The 21,190-nt window shown below is 53.6% G+C and overlaps 1 protein-coding gene across 1 annotated transcript in view; it reads left to right on the forward strand.

The window, feature by feature from the left end:
• The window catches only part of LOC144488568 (dynein axonemal heavy chain 2-like), a gene marked incomplete at both ends in the record, with an annotated part of 74,204 nt that overhangs the window by 33,182 nt on the left and 19,832 nt on the right, over positions 1 to 21,190 (forward strand). The window contains 6 exons of the mRNA XM_078206629.1: positions 376 to 479; positions 7,368 to 7,524; positions 8,689 to 8,771; positions 12,343 to 12,523; positions 14,169 to 14,307; positions 18,604 to 18,821. Coding sequence (XP_078062755.1) covers positions 376 to 479; positions 7,368 to 7,524; positions 8,689 to 8,771; positions 12,343 to 12,523; positions 14,169 to 14,307; positions 18,604 to 18,821 — 882 coding nt within the window. The remainder of the gene's footprint in view (positions 1 to 375; positions 480 to 7,367; positions 7,525 to 8,688; positions 8,772 to 12,342; positions 12,524 to 14,168; positions 14,308 to 18,603; positions 18,822 to 21,190) is intronic.

Below are 21,190 nucleotides of genomic sequence, written 5' to 3' on the forward strand. Positions count from 1 at the left end.
GGCACCCTGATGTCACCAGCACTCGCTCCAGCCATCCCTCACAGACCTACAGACCTACACACACTCACACACACACACGCACTCACACACCCTCCTGAGGCCAGCGAGCACGGAGGTACCCGCGAGCCTCGCGCAATGGGATGGCCCTTCGGCCAACCCAGCCACAGCAGTGAAACCTCTCCAGTCCTGGCTCTCAGCAGCAGCTCATTTCTCAGTCATAATACTCACTGAGTCCGGAAGCCCCGTTCCAGCAAGAGTTTACACCGCGGGTGTAATGACAGGAGGGCTGCAAACGAAGGACGCCAGCCCCAGAGAGGTATCGCCATTCCGAGAGAAAAGATAGCTAATCGTGGTGCTTGTGTTATCCCCCGGCAGGATAAGAACTGGGAAATCATCACTGCATCAAAGAACAAGGTTCAGCAGTTCAAGAAGACAATGCCGCTGATTACAGACCTGAGGAATATAGCCATGCGAGACAGGTAGGTCGGGAAAGTCACTCCTAGTCATCGCTGAGTGGACGCGTCACTCCCTCACCGTTCGCCGGGGAGGAGGTGGGGGGGGGGGGGGGGAGACCCTTCCCTTCAGTTGCCTGGTCTCCAATCTTCAGCCCATTGGAGACCAGAGTTAACAACCAGGGGCTGGCAGCCAGAGGAGGCCATTCGGCCCATCGAGTCTGCACCGACCACAATCCCACCCAGGCCCTACTCTCATAACTGCACATAGTAACCCTGCTAATCCCCTTGATACTAAAGGGCAATTTACCATGGCTAATTCCTCTAACCTACACATCCCAGGACACTAAGGGGCAATTTAGCACAGCCAATCCCCCTAACCTGCACATCTTTGGACACAAAGGGGCAATTTAGCACAGCCAATCCCCCTAACCTGCACATCTTTGGACACAAAGGGGCAATTTAGCATGGCCAATCCCCCTAACCTGCACATCTTTGGACACTAACGGATAATTTAGCACGGCCAATCCACTTAACCTACACATCTCGGGACACTAAGGGGCAATTTAGCACGGCCAATCCGCCTAACCCGCACATCTTTGGAGTGTGGGAGGAAACCGGAGCACCCGGAGGAAACCCACACAGACACGGGGAGAACGTGCAGACTCCACACAGACGGTGACCCAAGGCCGGGAATCAAACCCAGGTTCCTGGCGCTGTGAGGCAGCAGCGCTAACCCACTGTGCCACCGTGCCGCTGGGATTGAACCCGGGTCCCTGGCGCTGTGAGGCAGCAGTGCTCAGCACTGTGCCGCTGGGATTGAACCCGGGTCCCTGGCACTGTAAGGCAGCAGTGCTCAGCACTGGGCCACTGTGCCGCTGGGATTGAACCCGGGTCCCTGGCGCTGTGAGGCAGCAGTGCTCAGCACTGGGCCACCGTGCCGTTGGGATTGAACCCGGGATCCTGGCGCTGTGAGGCAGCAGTGCTCAGCACTGGGCCACCGTGCCGCTGGGATTGAACCCGGGATCCTGGCGCTGTGAGGCAGCAGTGCTCAGCACTGTGCCGCTGGGATTGAACCCGGGATCCTGGCACTGTAAGGCAGCAGTGCTCAGCACTGGGCCACCGTGCCGCTGGGATTGAACCCGGGTCCCTGGCACTGTAAGGCAGCAGTGCTCAGCACTGGGCCACCGTGCCGCTGGGATTGAACCCGGGATCCTGGCACTGTAAGGCAGCAGTGCTCAGCACTGGGCCACCGTGCCACTGGGATTGAACCCGGGATCCTGGCGCTGTGAGGCAGCAGTGCTCAGCACTGGGCCAGCGTGTCGCTGGGATTGAACCCGGGTCCCTGGCGCTGTGAGGCAGCAGTGCTCAGCACTGTGCCGCTGGGATTGAACCCGGGTCCCTGGCACTGTAAGGCAGCAGTGCTCAGCACTGGGCCACCGTGCCGCTGGGATTGAACCCGGGATCCTGGCGCTGTGAGGCAGCAGTGCTCAGCACTGGGCCAGCGTGTCGCTGGGATTGAACCCGGGTCCCTGGCGCTGTGAGGCAGCAGCGCTCAGCACTGGGCCAGCGTGTCGCTGGGATTGAACCCGGGTCCCTGGCGCTGTGAGGCAGCAGCGCTCAGCACTGTGCCGCTGGGATTGAACCCGGGTCCCTGGCACTGTAAGGCAGCAGTGCTCAGCACTGGGCCACCGTGCCGCTGGGATTGAACCCGGGATCCCTGGCGCTGTGAGGCAGCAGTGCTCAGCACTGGGCCAGCGTGTCGCTGGGATTGAACCCGGGTCCCTGGCGCTGTGAGGCAGCAGCGCTCAGCACTGTGCCACCGTGCCGTCCCAAGGCAGGATACTAAGGCTATTTGCTTTCAAAGAAAAGATTTCTTGGAGAGAAACTTCACGACTCCACAAGAATGGTTCTCTCTCCTTCAATTTTACTCGGGGAATAACAGACCCAATATTTTCTGACACGTACTAAGGCAGCAAAGATAGAAATGTAACCCTGTGTCTGTGTATTAAACAGTGACAACTGTTCCAGAGTCGTTACTGGGAATGTGGAACTCTGCTGATCTGACAGAGAAACAGAGCGTTCCCCTGCTGTCCTGCTGATAAAATATGGATGGAGGATTTTATATTATCTCAATCCATCAGCTCATGTCTCTGATCAACAAGAACTAACAATTCTGCAGCAACTTTCACAACGTTCAATAGTGCCTCACAGCAAAATAATAATTGTTGTAATGTGAGAGGAATTGTGCAGAGCAAGATCCCACAATCAATGTGATGATGACCAGAAGAGCTGCTGCGTTTGGGTTCCTTTGGCTGAGGTGAAATATTGCCCAGGACAGCAGAGGGATACCCCTCGCTACTCCTCTGAACATCAGACAAATAGTGCCCACCCGAGAGGGCAGTTTAGTATCTCATCAGAAACAGAGCATCTCTGACAATGCGGCACTCCCTCAGCACTGACCCTCTGACAGTGCGGCACCCCCTCAGTACTGACCCTCTGACAGTGCGGCGCTCCCTCAGCGCTGACCCTCTGACAGTGCGGCGCTCCCTCAGCGCTGACCCTCTGACCGTGCGACACTCCCTCAGCACTGACCCTCTGACAGTGCGGCACTCCCTCAGCACTGACCCTCTGACAGTGCGGCACTCCCTCAGCACTGACCCTCTGACAGTGCGGCACTCCCTCAGCACTGACCCTATGACAGTGCGGCATTCCCTCAGCACTGACCCTCTGACAGTGCGGCACTCCCTCAGCACTGACCCTCTGACAGTGCGGCACTCCCTCAGCACTGACCCTCTGACAGTGCGGCACTCCCTCAGCACTGACCCTCTGACAGTGCGGCACTCCCTCAGCACTAACCCTCTGACAGTGCGGCACTCCCTCAGCACTGACCCTCTAGACAGTGCGGCGTTCCCTCAGCACTGACCCTCTGACAGTGCGGCACTCCCTCAGCACTGACCCTCTGACAGTGCGGCACTCCCTCAGCACTGACCCTCTGACAGTGCGGCACTCCCTCAGCACTGACCCTCTGACAGTGCGGCACTCCCTCACTACTGACCCTCTGACAAGTGCGGCACTCCCTCAGTAGACCCTCTGACAGAGTGGCACTCCCTCAGTACTGACCCTCTGACAGTGCGGCACTCCCTCAGCAGCGACCCCCTGACAGTGCAGCACTCCCTCAGCACTGACCCTCTAACAGTGCGGCACTCCCTCAGCACTGACCCTCTGACAGTGCGGCACTCCCTCAGTACTGACCCTCTGACAGTGTGGCACTCCCCCAGCACTGACCCTCTGACAGTGCGGCACTCCTCCAGCACTGACCCTCTGACAGTGCGGCACTCCCTCAGCGCTGACCCTCTGACAGTGCGGCACTCCCCCAGCACTGACCCTCTGACAGTGCGGCACTCCCCCTGCACTGACCCTCTGACAGTGCGGCACTCCCTCAGCGCTGACCCTCTGACAGTGCGGCACTCCCTCAGCGCTGACCCTCTGACAGTGTGGCACTCCCTCAGCACTGACCCCCAATAGTTCCCTCAGTTCACTCAAAGCTTTCTGATTCAGAGGACAGAGTAACATCCACTGGGTCCTAGTCTGGCTGCAAGAGACACTTTGTTTTCCAGACTGAAGCAACTAATTGTAGTTTGGGTCGCGAATTGAGCCTTCCCTTGGAGCTTAGTTGCTCCCCCCTGCCTTTCCGAAGTTGTACTGAAACCTGATAGAAGTCTGCAAGTTTATGAGGGGCATGGACAGAGTGGATAGTCAGAAGCTTTTCCCCAGGGTGGAAGAGTGAATTACCAGGGGCACAGGTTTAAGGTGCGAGGGGCAAGGTTTAAAGGAGATGTACGAGGCAGAGTTTTTACACAGAGAGTAGTGGGTGCCTGGAACTCGTTGCCGGGGGAGGTAGTGGAAGCGGATACGGTCGTGACTTTTAAGGGGCGTCTGGACAAATACATGAATAGAACATAGAACATAGAACATTACAGCGCAGAACAGGCCCTTCGGCCCACGATGTTGCACCGACCAGTTAAAAAAAAAACTGTGACCCTCCAACCTAAACCAATTTCTTTTCGTCCATGAACCTATCTACGGATCTCTTAAACGCCCCCAAACTAGGCGCATTTACTACTGATGCTGGCAGGGCATTCCAATCCTTCACCACCCTCTGGGTAAAGAACCTACCCCTGACATCGGTTCTATAACTACCCCCCCTCAATTTAAAGCCATGCCCCCTCGTGCTGGATTTCTCCATCAGAGGAAAAAGGCTATCACTATCCACCCTATCTAAACCTCTAATCATCTTATATGTTTCAATAAGATCCCCTCTTAGCCGCCGCCTTTCCAGCGAAAACAATCCCAAATCCCTCAGCCTCTCCTCATAGGATCTCCCCTCCATACCAGGCAACATCCTGGTAAACCTCCTCTGCACCCTCTCCAAAGCCTCCACATCCTTCCTGTAATGTGGGGACCAGAACTGCACACAGTACTCCAAGTGCGGCCGCACCAGAGTTGTGTACAGTTGCAACATAACGCTACGACTCCTAAATTCAATCCCCCTACCAATAAACGCCAAGACACCATATGCCTTCTTAACAACCTTATCTACTTGATTCCCAACTTTCAGGGATCTATGCACACATACACCTAGATCCCTCTGCTCCTCCACACTATTCAAAGTCCTCCCGTTAGCCCTATACTCAACACATCTGTTATTCCTACCAAAGTGAATTACCTCACACTTCTCCGCATTAAACTCCATCCGCCACCTCTCGGCCCAACTTTGCAACCTGTCTAAGTCTTCCTGCAAACTACGACACCCTTCCTCACTGTCTACCACACCACCGACTTTGGTGTCATCAGCAAATTTGCTAATCCACCCAACTATACCCTCATCCAGATCATTAATAAATATTACAAACAGCAGTGGCCCCAAAACAGATCCCTGAGGTACACCACTTGTAACCGCACTCCATGATGAATATTTACTATCAACCACCACCCTCTGTTTCCTATCCGCTAGCCAATTCCTGATCCAATTTCCTAGATCACCCCCAATCCCATACATCTGCATTTTCTGCAGAAGCCTACCATGGTGAACCTTATCAAACGCCTTACTAAAATCCATATATACCACGTCCACTGCCTTGCCCCCATCCACCTCCTTGGTCACTTTCTCAAAAAACTCAATAAGGTTAGTAAGGCACGACCTACCTGCCACAAAACCATGCTGACTATCACCTATCAATTCATTACTCTCCAAATAACTATAAATCCTATCCCTTATAATTTTTTCCAACATCTTGCCGACAACAGAAGTGAGACTCACCGGTCTATAATTCCCGGGGAAGTCTCTGTTCCCCTTCTTAAACAATGGGACAACATTCGCTAACCTCCAATCTTCTGGTACTATACCAGAGGCCAACGACGACCTGAAGATCAGAGCCAGAGGCTCTGCAATCACTTCTCTTGCCTCCCAGAGAATCCTTGGATAAATCCCATCCGGACCAGGGGATTTATCTATTTTCAGACCCTCCAGAATATCCTGCACATCCTCCTTATCAACTGTAATACTGTCTATTCTACTCCCTTGCAACCCAGTGTCCTCCTCAGCTATATTCATGTCCCCTTGCGTGAACACCGAAGAGAAATATTGGTTCAATGCTTCACCAATCTCCTCCGGTTCCACACATAACTTCCCTCTGCCATCTATAACTGGCCCTAAACTTGCCCTAACCAACCTTCTGTTCTTGACATACCTATAGAACGCCTTAGGATTCTCTTTAACCCTATCCGCCAAAGTCTTCTCATGTCCCCTTTTAGCCCTTCTAAGCTCGCTCTTCAACTCCCTCTTAGCCAATCTAAAGCTTTCTAGTGCACTACCCGAGTGCTCACGTCTCATCCGAACATAAGCCTCCTTTTTCTTTTTAACCAACAAAGAAACTTTTTTGGTGCACCACGGTTCCCTAGCCCTACCAATTCCTCCTTGCCTGACAGGGACATACCTATCACAGACTCGCAGTAGCTGCTCCTTGAAAAAACTCCACATGTCGGACGTTCCCAGTCCCTGTAATCTCCTAGTCCAACCTATGTTTCCTAATTCTCTCCTAATAGCCTCATAATTACCCTTCCCCCAGCTAAAACCACTGGCCCGAGGTTCATGCCTATCCCTTTCCATCACTAAGGTGAACGTAACCGAATTGTGGTCACTATCACCAAAATGCACACCAACTTCCAAGTCTAGCACCTGGTCTGGCTCATTTCCCAGCACCAGATCCAATATAGCCTCACCTCTAGTTGGCCTGTCTACATACTGAGTCAAAAAACCTTCCTGCACGCTTTGAACAAAAACTGACCCCTCTAACGAGCTAGAGCTATAACAATTCCAGTCAATATTAGTCAAGTTAAAATCCCCCATAACAATTGCCCTATTACTTTCACTCCTAAGCAGGATTGACTCCGCAATCCTTTCCTCAACCTCTCTAGAACTTTTAGGAGGTCTATAAAAGACTCCCAACAGGGTGACCTCTCCTCTCCTATTTCTAATCTCCGCCCATACTACCTCAACAGATAAGTCCTCATCAAACCTCCTCTCTGACACTGTGATACAATCTCTGACCAATAATGCTACCCCTCCCCCTCTTCTACCTCCTTCCCTACTTCGACTAAAACATTTGAACCCCGGGACCTGCAGCATCCATTCCTGCCCCTGCTCTATCCATGTCTCTGAAATAGCCACAACATCGAAGTCCCAGGTACTGAATAGGATGGGAATAGAGAGATACGGTCCCCGGAAGGGTAGGAGGTTTGAGTTCAGACGGGCAGCATGGTCGGTGCCGGTTTGGAGGGCCGAAGGGCCTGTTCCTGTGCTGTAATTTTCTTTGCTCTGTTATTGATATCCTCCCTGTCACTAACTTTCAGACACTGGAACAGCATCAAAGATGAGGTGCAGAAGCTGTTTGACCACACCAGTGAAGATTTCACCCTGGAGAAGATCATTGAGCTTGGCTTGGAGCAACACTCAGACGCAATCAGCAGCATCTCATCCGCGGCAACGAAGGAGCTCTCCATCGAAATGGTAGGGACAGCAGCACCATGGGCCAAACAGGTGGGAGCTGCCTCAGCTTTACTCTGCGTGGGGCAGCATACCACGAGTAACTTCCCCACCCTCCAAACTCCACTCCAGGCAGCTGAGCTCCCGACTGCTAATGATCTGTTGGTTCACTTCTGGTACAGTGCTGACAGAGGCCATTCAGCCCATCTAGTCTGCACCGCCTCTCCGACAGAGCATCTTACCCAAGCCCTGTCCACATAAACCCACATGTATGCCCTGCTGATTCCCCCACACATCTTTGGACACTAAGGGGCAATTTAGCACGGCCAATCCACCTAACCCGCACATCCTTGGACACTAAGGGGCAATTTAGCACGGCCAATCCCCCTATCCTACATATCTTTGGACACTAAGAGGCAATTTAGCACGGCCAATCCACCTAACCTGCACATCTTTCGGACTGTGGGAGGAAACCGGAGCACCCGGAGGAAACCCACGCAGACACGGGGAGCACGTGCAAACTCCACACAGACAGTGACCCGAGGCCGGGAATCGAACCTGGGTCTCTGACGCTGTGAGGCAGCAGTGCTAACCACTGTGCCACCCACTGAACCCTCCATTGTCCGCTGAGCCAGCAGGTGCCTGAGTTCAACCTCCCAGTTGGTCTCCGTCAATGACGGGCTTGGTCGAAGGCTGTATACGTGGCCTGTATACTCCGGGTTTGAACAGGAAACAAGGATAGCGGACCAGGCTACCTGCCCCTTATCTCCATTCAGTGATGGGTGCAAGGCCCTCCATGTGCTAAAAAGTTGCCGCTTCGTGGCTAACCTCTTTGGGAGTCCATTCTGCCCGTGGCAAGCGGCTGAATTTCCAATTTGCCCTCGGCCGTGGCCTCTCCATCAAAGCCGCTTCACCGGGGACTCCAGAAAGCTGCTCGTGCAGTGGTGCCAGAGTGAACAACTGGGGATTCACAGGAGCAGCATGCTGGTGCCTTCAGGACAGGCAGGGGGTAACTGCAGGAACTGGCAATGCCCTGGTCCAGCAGTCGACAGCGTGGCTGACCACACAGTGGGAACGGCCCCACTGAGCAGCTAAAGCTGAACGGACACCTGACAATTGGGCTGCGGTTTTATTGGTCAGTTTTGACCGGGCGTTAAACCGATCTTCAATGCTGTCATCTCCCAACAGGCTTTGGAAGGAATAAAAAAGACGTGGGAAGTTACAACTCTTGATCTTATGCCGTACAAGGACAAAGGCCATTTTAAGCTGAGGTGAGACCTTAACCACCACCACAACAACAACAAGTTACATTTATTCGGCACCCCTAACGTTGTAAAACATCCCGAGGCTTCTGACAGGAGCTGGGCCACTTGCGGAGATATCAGGGCCGAAAGCAAGCAGAAAAAGAGGTAGAGAGACGGAGAGGTTTCGGGAGGGAATTCCGGAGCCGGGGACCTGGTTGGCTGAAGGTACGCTTGTCAATGCTGGAATTGTCCAGGATTGGAGGAGCATTGAGATCCAGGAGGGTTGTAGGACTGGAGGCGGAGACTGGGGGAGAGGGGGCGAGGTAGGGAGGCTTGAAAACGAGGGTGAGAATTTTAAAATGGGTTTCCGGGTCGGGCAACGCTCAACGCAGCTCAACCCACGGCAGAACAGCAGCAGCAGAGAACGCCTGGAGATTGCGAATCTGCTCTTCCCTCCCTTCATCCTTGGCCAGGCTGCACCGAGGCTTCCCTGATATGTTTTTGCAGCCTGCTCTTGGAATGGGGAAACTTCCCCTGAGGAGAGCAGAGGTCAGAGTCAGGAATTTCAGCGCTCTGCTGGATTCAGAGTGAGGTTAATGCAAGGTGTCCCTGCCACATCTGCTGAAATGAAGCTCGATCCCTGCGGTCTGTATCGTGTGATCCGACCGCAGGAGGCACCTGCCGTAATGCAGGCGAAATCCATTCCGGAGAGACTGGTGAGAATGTGCAGCACGCTGCCCCAGGGGGGGAGTGGCTGTTAGATTCATTTCAGCAGGAAACTCGGCAAACACGTGAGGGGGAAAGGAATTGAAGATGATGCTGATAGGGTAGCGATGAACCATAGAATGCCGACAATGCAGAAGGAGGCCATTCGACCCATCGAGTCACCACCGACTCTCCGACAGAGTACCTTACCCAGGGCCATGTCCTATCCCCGTAACCCTGTGCATTCAATCCCCCTAACCTGCACATCTTTGGACACCAAGGAGCAATTTAGCACGGCCAATCCATCTAACCTGCACATCTTTGGACACCAAGGAGCAATTTAGCACGGCCAATCCACCTAACCTACACAACTTTGGACACTAAGGGGCAATTTAACACGGCCAATCCACCTAACCTACACAACTTTGGACACTAAGGGACAATTTAGCATGGCCAATCCACCTAACCTACACAACTTTGGACACTAATGGACAATTTAGCTTGGCCAATCCACCTAACCCGCACATCTTTGGACACTAAGGGGCAATTTAGCACGGCCAATCCACCTAACCTACACATCTTTGGACACTAAGGGGCAATTTAGCACGGCTAATCCACCTAACCTACACATCTTTGGACACTAAGAGGCAATTTAGCATGGCCAATCCACCTAACCTGCACATCTTTGGACACTAAGGGGCAATTTAGCACGGCCAATCCACCTAACCTACACATCTTTGGACACTAAGGGGCAATTTAGCACGGCCAATCCACCCTAACCTACACATCTTTGGACACTAATGGACAATTTAGCACGGCCAATCCACCTAACCTGCACATCTTTGGAGTGTGGGAGGAAACCGGAGCACCCGGAGGAAACCTGCGCAGACACGGGGAGAACGTGTAAACTCCACACAGACAGTGACCCGAGCCGGGAATCGAACCCGGGTCCCTGGCACTGTGAGGCAGCAGCACTAACCCACTGTGCCACCGTGCCGCTGGGATTGAACCCGGGTCCCTGGCGCTGTGAGGCAGCAGCACTAACCCGCTGTGCCACCGTGCCGCTGGGATTGAACCAGGGTCCCTGGCGCTGTGAGGCAGCAGCGCTAACCCACTGTGCCACCGTGCCGCTGGGATTGAACCCGGGTCCCTGGCGCTGTGAGGCAGCAGCACTAACCCACTGTGCCACCGTGCCGCTGGGATTGAACCCGGGTCCCTGGCGCTGTGAGGCAGCAGCGCTAACCCACTGTGCCACCGTGCCGCCGGGATTGAACCCGGGTCCCTGGCACTGTGAGGCAGCAGTGCTAACCCGCTGTGCCACCCTGCCGCTGGGATTGAACCCGGGTCCCTGGCGCTGTGAGGCAGCAGCGCTAACCCACTGTGCCACCGTGCCGCTGGGATTGAACCCGCGTCCCTGGCGCTGTGAGGCAGCAGCGCTAACCCGCTGTGCCACCGTGTCGCTGGGATTGAACCCGGGTCCCTGGCGCTGTGAGGCAGCAGCGCTAACCCGCTGTGCCACCGTGTCGCTGGGATTGAACCCGGGTCCCTGGCGCTGTGAGGCAGCAGCGCTAACCCACTGTTCCACCGTGCCGCTGGGATTGAACCCGGGTCCCTGGCGCTGTGAGGCAGCAGCGCTAACCCGCTGTGCCACCGTGTCGCTGGGATTGAACCCGGGTCCCTGGCGCTGTGGGGCAGCAGCGCTAACCCGCTGTGCCACCGTGCCGCCCCATGGTTCTAATGTAGCAGGAGTGGGAGGAGGCTCGTGAGGAGCAGAAACACCAGCAGGGAGCAGTTGGGCCCAATGGCCTGTTTCTGTATTGTAGCTGCGGCCCCCTGGGAGTGGGGAGGGGGACAGCTGGTGGGGGAAGGTAGGAGATGGGCTTGGGGGGGAGGGTGGGTATTGGAGGGATGGAGGGGGCAACGGGGTGGCGAAAGCGGCAGAGAGGGAAAAGGAAATAAAGCCTCGGCCCTTCAGTCTTTGCCTGAGCACATTGCAAAGATGGAGGCAGGCTGGCCGGTAAAACACACTGACAGCACTGCGAAGCCTCTCGGGCCTGCGTGGGAATCCCAGCTCTTGTGTGAAGCTTGTTAATCTGTTTAAAAACAGCGCAGCAGCAGCCAACAAACACGGCCGGCGAGGCGTGAGCCCGAAAGGATGAAATATTAAACAAAGCCCAGTAACCAGTAACAGATGTGGCACTGTTGCTTTGTGTTTTGAGTTTTGCCCAGGCTGGCTGGGCTCGAATCTGTAACTTGTGGTGGGCGATGCGCTCCTCAGAGTGCGTGGCGCCCACTCTGATCTAATCCGCGCCATTCGTTCCCACACGCTCGCCGCACCAGGCCAGCACGTGGACAGCCAGCGCACAGACGGGGGGTGAAAGCAAATTACAGCAGAAGCTGGAATCTGAAAACAAGGGAAAATCTCAGCAGGTCTGGCAGCCTCTGCAAGGAGAGAAAAGAACTGATGTTTCGAGTCCAGGTGACCCTGTGTCAAAGCTAAAGTGAGGTAAAAGGCAGAGAAAGCGGGAGATATTTATACTGCAGGAGGGAGGGAATGAAAGATGAGTGATTGCCACAGAAACCAGGGGAAAAAGCTGCTAATGGCTGTCCACAGACAGGATGTGTCTAATACCCCAGCTGCAGTGTGTCTAATACCCCAGCTGCAGTGTGTCTAATACCCCAGCTGCAGTGTGTGTAATACCCCAGCTGCAGTGTGTCTAATACCCCAGCTGCAGTGTGTCTAATACCCCAGCTGCAGTGTGTCTAATACCCCAGTTGTTTGCTCCTGGTGCAGACGCTGTCCCCCTACCCCTCTGACTAATCGTGTGAAGTGCCCGATTCATGATCCCGCGGGTGCCATGAACTGATGTTTGTCTTTAATCTCTGTGTCCAGGGGGACGGATGAAATTTTCCAGGCGCTGGAAGAAAACCAACTCACACTGTCGACCATGAAGTCCTCCCCGTATCTGAGGGCCTTTGACAAGCTGGTGGATTATTGGGAGCGGTGCCTCTCTCTAATCCTGGAGGTGATAGAAATTATCCTTACCGTACAGAGGCAGTGGCTGTATCTGGAGGTAACTGACTCCTTCACAGGTATATTACACTGAGTGACCAACCGCGCAGAGTTAACCCACTGCTTAAGGATGTTCCCAAAGTGCTTCCGGGCCCATAGGGAACATGGCAGCCGGTTCTGAGCACAGCAAGCCCCCACAAACAGCCCCCTGGCCATGACCAATGAGGTTGGCGTGTGTGCGTGCGCGCGTGTGTGTGCGTGCGCGCATGTGTGCGTGCGTGCGCGTGTCAGTGAGTGTGTGTGTGCGTGTCTGTGTACGTCTGTGTGTGCCCGCACATCTGTGTGTGCGCGTGCGTCTGTCTGTGTGCGTGCGCATCTGTGTGCGCGCATGCGTCTGTGTGCGCGCATGCGTCTGTGTGCGCACACGTGTCTGTTTGTGTTCATGCGTCTGTGTGTGTGCGCGCGCGTCTGTGTGTGTGTGTGTGCGCACTCGTCTGTGTGCGCATATGTGTGTGCACGCGCGTCTGTGTGTGTGTGTGCGTGCGCGTCTGTGTGTGCGCGCTCGTCTGTGTGTGTGCGCGCGCTCGTCTGTGTGCGCATGTGTGTGTGCACGCGCGTCTGTGTGTGTGCGCGCGCACGTCTGTGTGTCCGCGCGCTCGTCTGTGTGTGTGCGCATGTGTGTATGCGCGCGCGTCTGTGTGTGCGCGCTCGTGTGTGTGTGCGCGTGTGTGTGTGTGTGCGCGCTCGTCTGTGTGTGTGCGCGTGTGTGTGTGCGCGCGTCTGTGTGTGCGCATGCGCGCGTCTGTGTGTGCGCGCGCGTCTGTGTGTGTGCGCGCGCGTCTGTGTGTGCGCGCGCGTCTGTGTGTGCGCGCGCGTCTGTGTGTGTGCGCACGTCTGTGTGTGCGCGCGCATCTGTGTGTGTGTGCGCATTCTGTGTGTGTGTGCACGTGCGTCTGTGTGTGTGTGTGTGCGCGTGTCTGTGTGTGCGCGCGCATTCTGTGTGTCTGTGCATTCTGTGTATGTGTGTGCACGTGTTTGCGTGTGTGTCTATGTCTGACTTTTGGCAGCAAACACTGTACAGCTGTGAGCTTACTGCCGAGAGAAATACCATCCATCAATATCCTCCAATCCAACAGGCAAGTGGGAATTCCCTCAGATGCAAACTGATAAGATGCCTGCAAGTTTATTTTTACTGTGCATAGCAGTTTGATAACAGGATGGAGAGAATAGTTTACCCTGCCAGGTGAATATTCTCCTTGATATGAGACTGCAGGGGTCCTGGCTCAAACTTCCACTCTACCCTGGTTCACTGACCCGAGTAAGAGTTTTAACAACATCAGGTTAAAGTCCAACAGGTTTATTTGGTAGCAAATGCCATTAACTTTCGGAGCGCTGCCCCTTCGTCAGATGGAGTGGAAATCTCAGTGGAGTGGATATCCACGCCATCTGACGAAGGAGCAGCGCTCCGAAAATTAATGGCATTTGCTACCAAACAAACCTGTTGGACTTTAACCTGGGGTTGTTAAAACTCTTACTGTGTTTACCCCAGTCCAACGCCGGCATCTCCACATCATCACTGACCCTAGCCAGTGGGTGATGGGAGTGGGAACCTCAGTGACGATCCCGGGCACTCAGGGAAGAGTGAGTGGGAGCCCGGAGCCAGTTCTGCTGTTGAACAAACTCCCGGGTTCTTTTTGTTGCTGCAGAACATATTCCTCGGTGAGGACATCAGAAAGCAGCTGCCCCGAGAGTCAGCGGAGTTTGATAACATCGACTCGCAGTGGAAGATCATCATGCATCGTCTGGTCCAGGAACCCAATGCTCTCCGGGGAACCCATCACCCAGGTACCTTCAATTCCGGGCCCCGCATCTCAGCAGGGATGTGGAAAGATCATAATAGGAACAGGAGGAGGGCATAGATAAATCCCCTGGTCCGGATGGGATTTATCCAAGGATTCTCTGGGAGGCAAGAGAAGTGATTGCAGAGCCTCTGGCTCTGATCTTCAGGTCGTCGTTGGCCTCTGGTATAGTACCAGAAGATTGGAGGTTAGCGAATGTTGTCCCATTGTTTAAGAAGGGGAACAGAGACTTCCCCGGGAATTATAGACCGGTGAGTCTCACTTCTGTTGTCGGCAAGATGTTGGAAAAAATTATAAGGGATAGGATTTATAGTTATTTGGAGAGTAATGAATTGATAGGTGACAGTCAGCATGGTTTTGTGGCAGGTAGGTCGTGCCTTACTAACCTTATTGAGTTTTTTGAGAAAGTGACCAAGGAGGTGGATGGGGGCAAGGCAGTGGACGTGGTATATATGGATTTTAGTAAGGCGTTTGATAAGGTTCACCATGGTAGGCTTCTGCAGAAAATGCAGATGTATGGGATTGGGGGTGATCTAGGAAATTGGATCAGGAATTGGCTAGCGGATAGGAAACAGAGGGTGGTGGTTGATAGTAAATATTCATCATGGAGTGCGGTTACAAGTGGTGTACCTCAGGGATCTGTTTTGGGGCCACTGCTGTTTGTAATATTTATTAATGATCTGGATGAGGGTATAGTTGGGTGGATTAGCAAATTTGCTGATGACACCAAAGTCGGTGGTGTGGTAGACAGTGAGGAAGGGTGTCGTAGTTTGCAGGAAGACTTAGACAGGTTGCAAAGTTGGGCCGAGAGGTGGCGGATGGAGTTTAATGCGGAGAAGTGTGAGGTAATTCACTTTGGTAGGAATAACAGATGTGTTGAGTATAGGGCTAACGGGAGGACTTTGAATAGTGTGGAGGAGCAGAGGGATCTAGGTGTATGTGTGCATAGATCCCTGAAAGTTGGGAATCAAGTAGATAAGGTTGTTAAGAAGGCATATGGTGTCTTGGCGTTTATTGGTAGGGGGATTGAATTTAGGAGTCGTAGCGTTATGTTGCAACTGTACACAACTCTGGTGCGGCCGCACTTGGAGTACTGTGTGCAGTTCTGGTCCCCACATTACAGGAAGGATGTGGAGGCTTTGGAGAGGGTGCAGAGGAGGTTTACCAGGATGTTGCCTGGTATGGAGGGGAGATCCTATGAGGAGAGGCTGAGGGATTTGGGATTGTTTTCGCTGGAAAGGCGGCGGCTAAGAGGGGATCTTATTGAAACATATAAGATGATTAGAGGTTTAGATAGGGTGGATAGTGATAGCCTTTTTCCTCTGATGGAGAGATCCAGCACGAGGGGGCATGGCTTTAAATTGAGGGGGGGTAGTTATAGAACCGATGTCAGGGGTAGGTTCTTTACCCAGAGGGTGGTGAGGGATTGGAATGCCCTGCCAGCATCAGTAGTAAATGCGCCTAGTTTGGGGGCGTTTAAGAGATCCGTAGATAGGTTCATGGACGAAAAGAAATTGGTTTAGGTTGGAGGGTCACAGTTTTTTTTTTAACTGGTCGGTGCAACATCGTGGGCCGAAGGGCCTGTTCTGCGCTGTAATGTTCTATGTTCTATGTTCTATGTTCTATTCAGTCCTTCCAGCCTCCTCCACTATTTAATACGGTCATGGCTGATCTAACTCCGGTTTCCCGCCTTGTCTCCATAACCCCAATTCCCCAACACATTAAAAACCAATCAATCTCAGCCTTGGAAATGATTCACAGCTTCCTGAGTGAAAACAATTCCAAAGATTCACCACTCTCTGAGAGAAGGAATTCTTCCTCAAATCTTGGGAGTCCTCGTGCATCAGTCGCTGAAAGTAAGCGTGCAGGTACAGCAGGCAGTAAAGAAGTCAAATGGTGTGTTGGACCTTCATAACGAGAGGATTTGAGTATAGGGAAAGGGATGTTTTGCTGCAATTGTATAGGGCGTTGGTGAGGCCACACCTGGAGTATTGAGTGCAGTTCTGGTCTCCTTATCTGAGGAAGGATGTCCTTGCTATAGGGGGAGCGCAGCGAAGGTTTACCAGGCTGATTCCTGGGATGGCGGGTCTGTCATATGAGGAGAGACTAAGTCGGTTAGAATTATATTCACTGGAGTTTGGAAGAGTGAGAGGGCGAATCTCATAGAAACTTATAAAATTCTAACAGGATTAGACAGGGTAGATTCAGAAAGAATGTTCCCGATGGTGGGGGGAGTCCAGAACGAGGGGGTCACAGTTTGAGGATAAGGGGTAAACCTTTTAGGACTGAGGTGAGGAGAAATTTCTTCACCCAGAGGGTGGTGAATGTGTGGAATTCACTCCCACAGAAAGTAGCTGAGGCCAAAACGTTGTGTGATTTCAAGAAGAAATTAGATATGGCTCTTGGGGCTAAAGGGATCAGGGATATGGGGGGGAAACTCCTGCTCTGGCCTCCTTCTGAACTGTATGGATTCTGTGATTATCCCCTTTTCCCTCAGAACGTGGGGTGAGGATATTGAGTTGGATGATCAGCCATGATCGTAATGCATGGCGGAGCAGGCTGGAAGGGCCGAATGGCCTCCTCCTGCTTCTAGATTCTATGTTTCTATATAAATGAGCATCTTATTCTGCAGCTATTTCCTCTGGTTCTACACTCTCCCCCGAGTGAAGACTTCCTCCCAGCATTTACCTGCTATTGGCCTTGGAGGGAGTGCCGCTCAGATTCACAGCGTCAGAAGCTACAGGGACAAATGTACGAGGCCAGGTTGCATAGACCAGGGTTGTATTCCAACGTGTTTGGAAGATTTGGGATCGATCTAATGGAGTGATTTAAGATAATTGAAGGATTATGGGCGGCACGGTAGCACAGTGGTTAGCACTGCTGCTTCACAGCTACAGGGACCTGGGTTCGATTCCCGGCTCGGGTCGCTGTCTGTGTGGAGTTTGCACATTCTCCTCGTGTCTGCGTGGGTTTCCTCCGGGTGCCCCGGTTTCCTCCCACAGTCCAAAGATGTGCGGGTTAGGTTGATTGGCCATGCTAAAATTGCCCCTTAGTGTCCTGAGATGTGTAGGTTAGAGAATTAGTGGGTAAATATGTAGGGATATTTGGATAGGGCCTGGGTGGGATTGTGGTTGGTGCAGACTCGATGGGCCGAATGGCCTCTTTCTGCACTGTAGGATTCTATGATTTGACGGAGCTGGTGGAGAGGGTGGTAGAGAACAAGGAAGAAGAACTGCAACGAGGCCGTCAGCCCTGGGAGTGGACCTGAGCCAAACGGAGCGACTGTGGGAGCGAGTCCCACATTGTCCCCAGTACCCAGGACAAGCAGAGTTAGAGAGCAGAAGTCAAACAGAATCCGCATTGCTGCGGTGGGTGATCTCATGCAGTCACGATTCTGATCAGGATGTCATTACAATGACACTGTAAGTCACGGTGAATGCACAACTTGTCGCCCCTTGTTTAGCCATTTGGACGGCACCAGAATTTAATCGTGTCTCCTGGCCCACTTTGTCCTTGCTCTTGTCCTATGAACTGATCCTGGCAGCCCCTTCAACCACCTGCTCCCTGCAACTCCCTACATCAGCCCTGCCTCCTCCCTCACCCGCACTTTCAAAGTCACTGGATCCCTTCCTTCCTAGAATCATAGAATCCCTTTAGTGCCGAAGGAGGTCATTCGGCCCATCGAGTCTGCACTGACTCTCTGACAGAGCATTGGTAGAGGCAGCATGCTGGCATAGTGGGTTAGCGCTGCTGCCTCACAGCGCCAGGGACCCGGGTTCGATTCCCGGCTTGGGTCACTGTCTGTGTGGAGTCTGCACATTCTCCCTGTATCTGCGTGGGTTTCCTCCGGGTGCTCCGGTTTCCTCCTACAGTCCGAAAGATGTGCTGGTTAGGGTGCATTGGTGCCGGAGTGTAGTTCCCAAGGGATTTTCACAGTAACTTCATTGCAGTGTTAATGTAAGCCTACTTGTGACCAATAAATAAACTTTACTCTTACCCTGGCCCTCGTAGCCCCCTGTATTTATCCCTCTAGTCCCCCTAACCATCTTTGGACTGTGTGAGGAAACCGGAGCACCCGGAGGAAACCCACGCAGACACGGGGAGAACGTGCAGACTCCACACAGACAGTGACCCACTACCTCCCACTTCCCTCCTCACCTCCCACTGTAACTGTCTCCGTGTTTCCTTTCTGCTTCCTGTTTGGACTCCAGCCCCTTTTCCTGGAGAGCTGTCTCTTTGAGAAGCAGTGCTGGAACATGAGGTGTTGTTGTTGCTCCCTCAGGTCTCCTGGACACATTGAACGGCATGAATAACAAGCTGGAGGAGATTGAGAAATCCCTGGACATGTACCTGGAGACCAAACGCCAAATCTTCCCACGCTTCTACTTCCTGTCTAATGACGACCTGCTGGAGATCTTGGGGCAGTCCCGCAACCCCCCGGCAGTGCAGCCCCACATGAAGAAGTGTTTTGACAACATCAAAACTCTCAAAATGCAAAAGGTAATGTCACCTGCCTCCGTGCCCACCCCTCGTTTAGGTGCTGACACCCCACCAATTTCATATGGGCACGCTCGGAGTGTCTGGCTGATCTTCCTGCACAGATTCGGCCATCAAATGTCAGTCACAGCCAAGCGCTGATCTGTCGCCATCCACTATCCACTTGCACGCACTCATGAACTCTCTCCCGCTCTCTCACACACTCTCTCCCTCTCACTCACTCACTCCCGCTCGCTCTCTCACACACTCTCTCCCGCTCACACACACTCTCTCCTGCTCTCTCACACACTCTCTCCCACACTCTCTCCCACTCTCTCACACACTCCCGCTTGCTCTCTCACTCTCTCCTGCTCAATCAGACACTCTCTCCCTCTCACTCACTCACACACTCTCTCCCGCTCACTCACACACACTCTCTCCCGCTCACTCACACACACTCTCTCCCACTCTCACACACTCTCCCCCGCTCACTCACAGACTCTCCCGCTCACTCACACATTCTCTCCCGCTCACTCACACATTCTCTCCCGCTCACTCACACACACTCTCTCCCGCTCACTCACACACTCTCTCCCGCTCACTCGCACACACTCTCTCCCGCTCACTCACAGACTCTCCCGCTCACTCACACACTCTCTCCCGCTCACTCACACACTCTCTCCCGCTCACTCACACACTCTCTCCCGCTCACTCACACACTCTCCCGCTCACTCACACACTCTCCCGCTCACTCACTCACTCTCTCCCGCTCACACACACTCTCTCCCGCTCACTCACACACTCTCTCCCGCTCACTCACACACACTCTCTCCCGCTCACTCACACACTCTCTCCCGCTCACTCGCACACACTCTCTCCCGCTCACTCACAGACTCTCCCGCTCACTCACACACTCTCTCCCGCTCACTCACAGACTCTCCCGCTCACTCACACACTCTCTCCCGCTCACTCACACACTCTCTCCCGCTCACTCACACACTCTCCCGCTCACTCACACACTCTCCCGCTCACTCACTCACTCTCTCCCGCTCACTCACAGACTCTCCTGCTCACTCACACATTCTCTCCCGCTCACTCACACACTCTCCCACTCACACACACTCTCTCCCGCTCACTCACACACTCTCTCCCGCTCTCCCACACACTCTCTCCCGCTCTCCCACACACTCTCTCCCGCTCACTCTCACACACTCTCTCCCGCTCACTCACTCACTCTCTCCCTCTCACTCACACACTCTCTCCCGCTCACTCACTCACTCTCTCCCGCTCACTCACACACTCTCTCCCGCTCACTCACTCACTCTCTCCCGCTCACTCACACACACTCTCCCGCTCACACACACACTCAGTCCCGCTCACTCACACACTCTCTCCCTCTCACTCATACACTCACACTCACACACTCTCCCGCTCACACACACACTCTCTCCCGCTCACTCTCACACACACTCTCCCGCTCACTCACACACTCTCTCCCGCTCACTCGCACACACACTCTCCCGCTCACTCACACACTCTCTCCCGCTCACTCGCACACATTCTCTCCCGCTCACACACACACTCAGTCCCGCTCACTCACACACTCTCTCCCTCTCACTCATACACTCCCACTCACACACACTCTCCCGCTCACACACACACTTTCTCCCGCTCACTCTCACACACTCTCTCCCTCTCACACACACTCTCTCCCGCTCACTCTCACACACTTTCTCCCGCTCACTCTCACACACTCTCTCCCGCTCACTCTCGCACACTTTCTCCCGCTCACTCTCACACACTCTCTCCCGCTCACTCACACACGTCTTTGCCACTCTCAGGATGTTGGCAGAGGCCGAGCGTGCATTTATCCCCTTCCTTTGGAAAGGCTTCACCGCTGCCAGCTAAGTTTCTGGAAAGGGGGAATCAGAGCGCATTAAGAGCTGGGAGCCAGACCATGTCGGGTTGGGTGGTTTGTGCCAGTAAGGGATATGAGTGAACCATACATTCAGGTGGGTCACTGGCTGGTCAGCATTTATTGCCTATCCCTCGTTACCCTTGGGAAGCTGGTGGTGAGCTGCCTTCTTGCACAACTGAGTGTCTCACTCGGCCATTTCAGAGGGTGGTTGAGAGTCAACCACATTGGCTGTGGCTCTGGAGTCACATGCAGGCCAGACCGGGGGAAGGACGGCAGATTTCCTTCCCTAAAGGAACCAGATGGGTTTTTCCGACAATCGACAATGGGTCATCAGTAGATTCTTAATCCCAGATATTTTTTATTGAATTCAAATTCCACCGTCTGCCGTGGGCGGGATTCGAACCCGGGATCCCCCCAGAACATGGGCTGAGTTCCTGGATTAACCCTGTGATCTCCGGGCAGTGTTATAACCGCA

Source organism: Mustelus asterias, unplaced genomic scaffold (assembly GCF_964213995.1).
Source record: "Mustelus asterias unplaced genomic scaffold, sMusAst1.hap1.1 HAP1_SCAFFOLD_1668, whole genome shotgun sequence".
NCBI classification, from domain to species: Eukaryota; Metazoa; Chordata; class Chondrichthyes; order Carcharhiniformes; family Triakidae; genus Mustelus; species Mustelus asterias.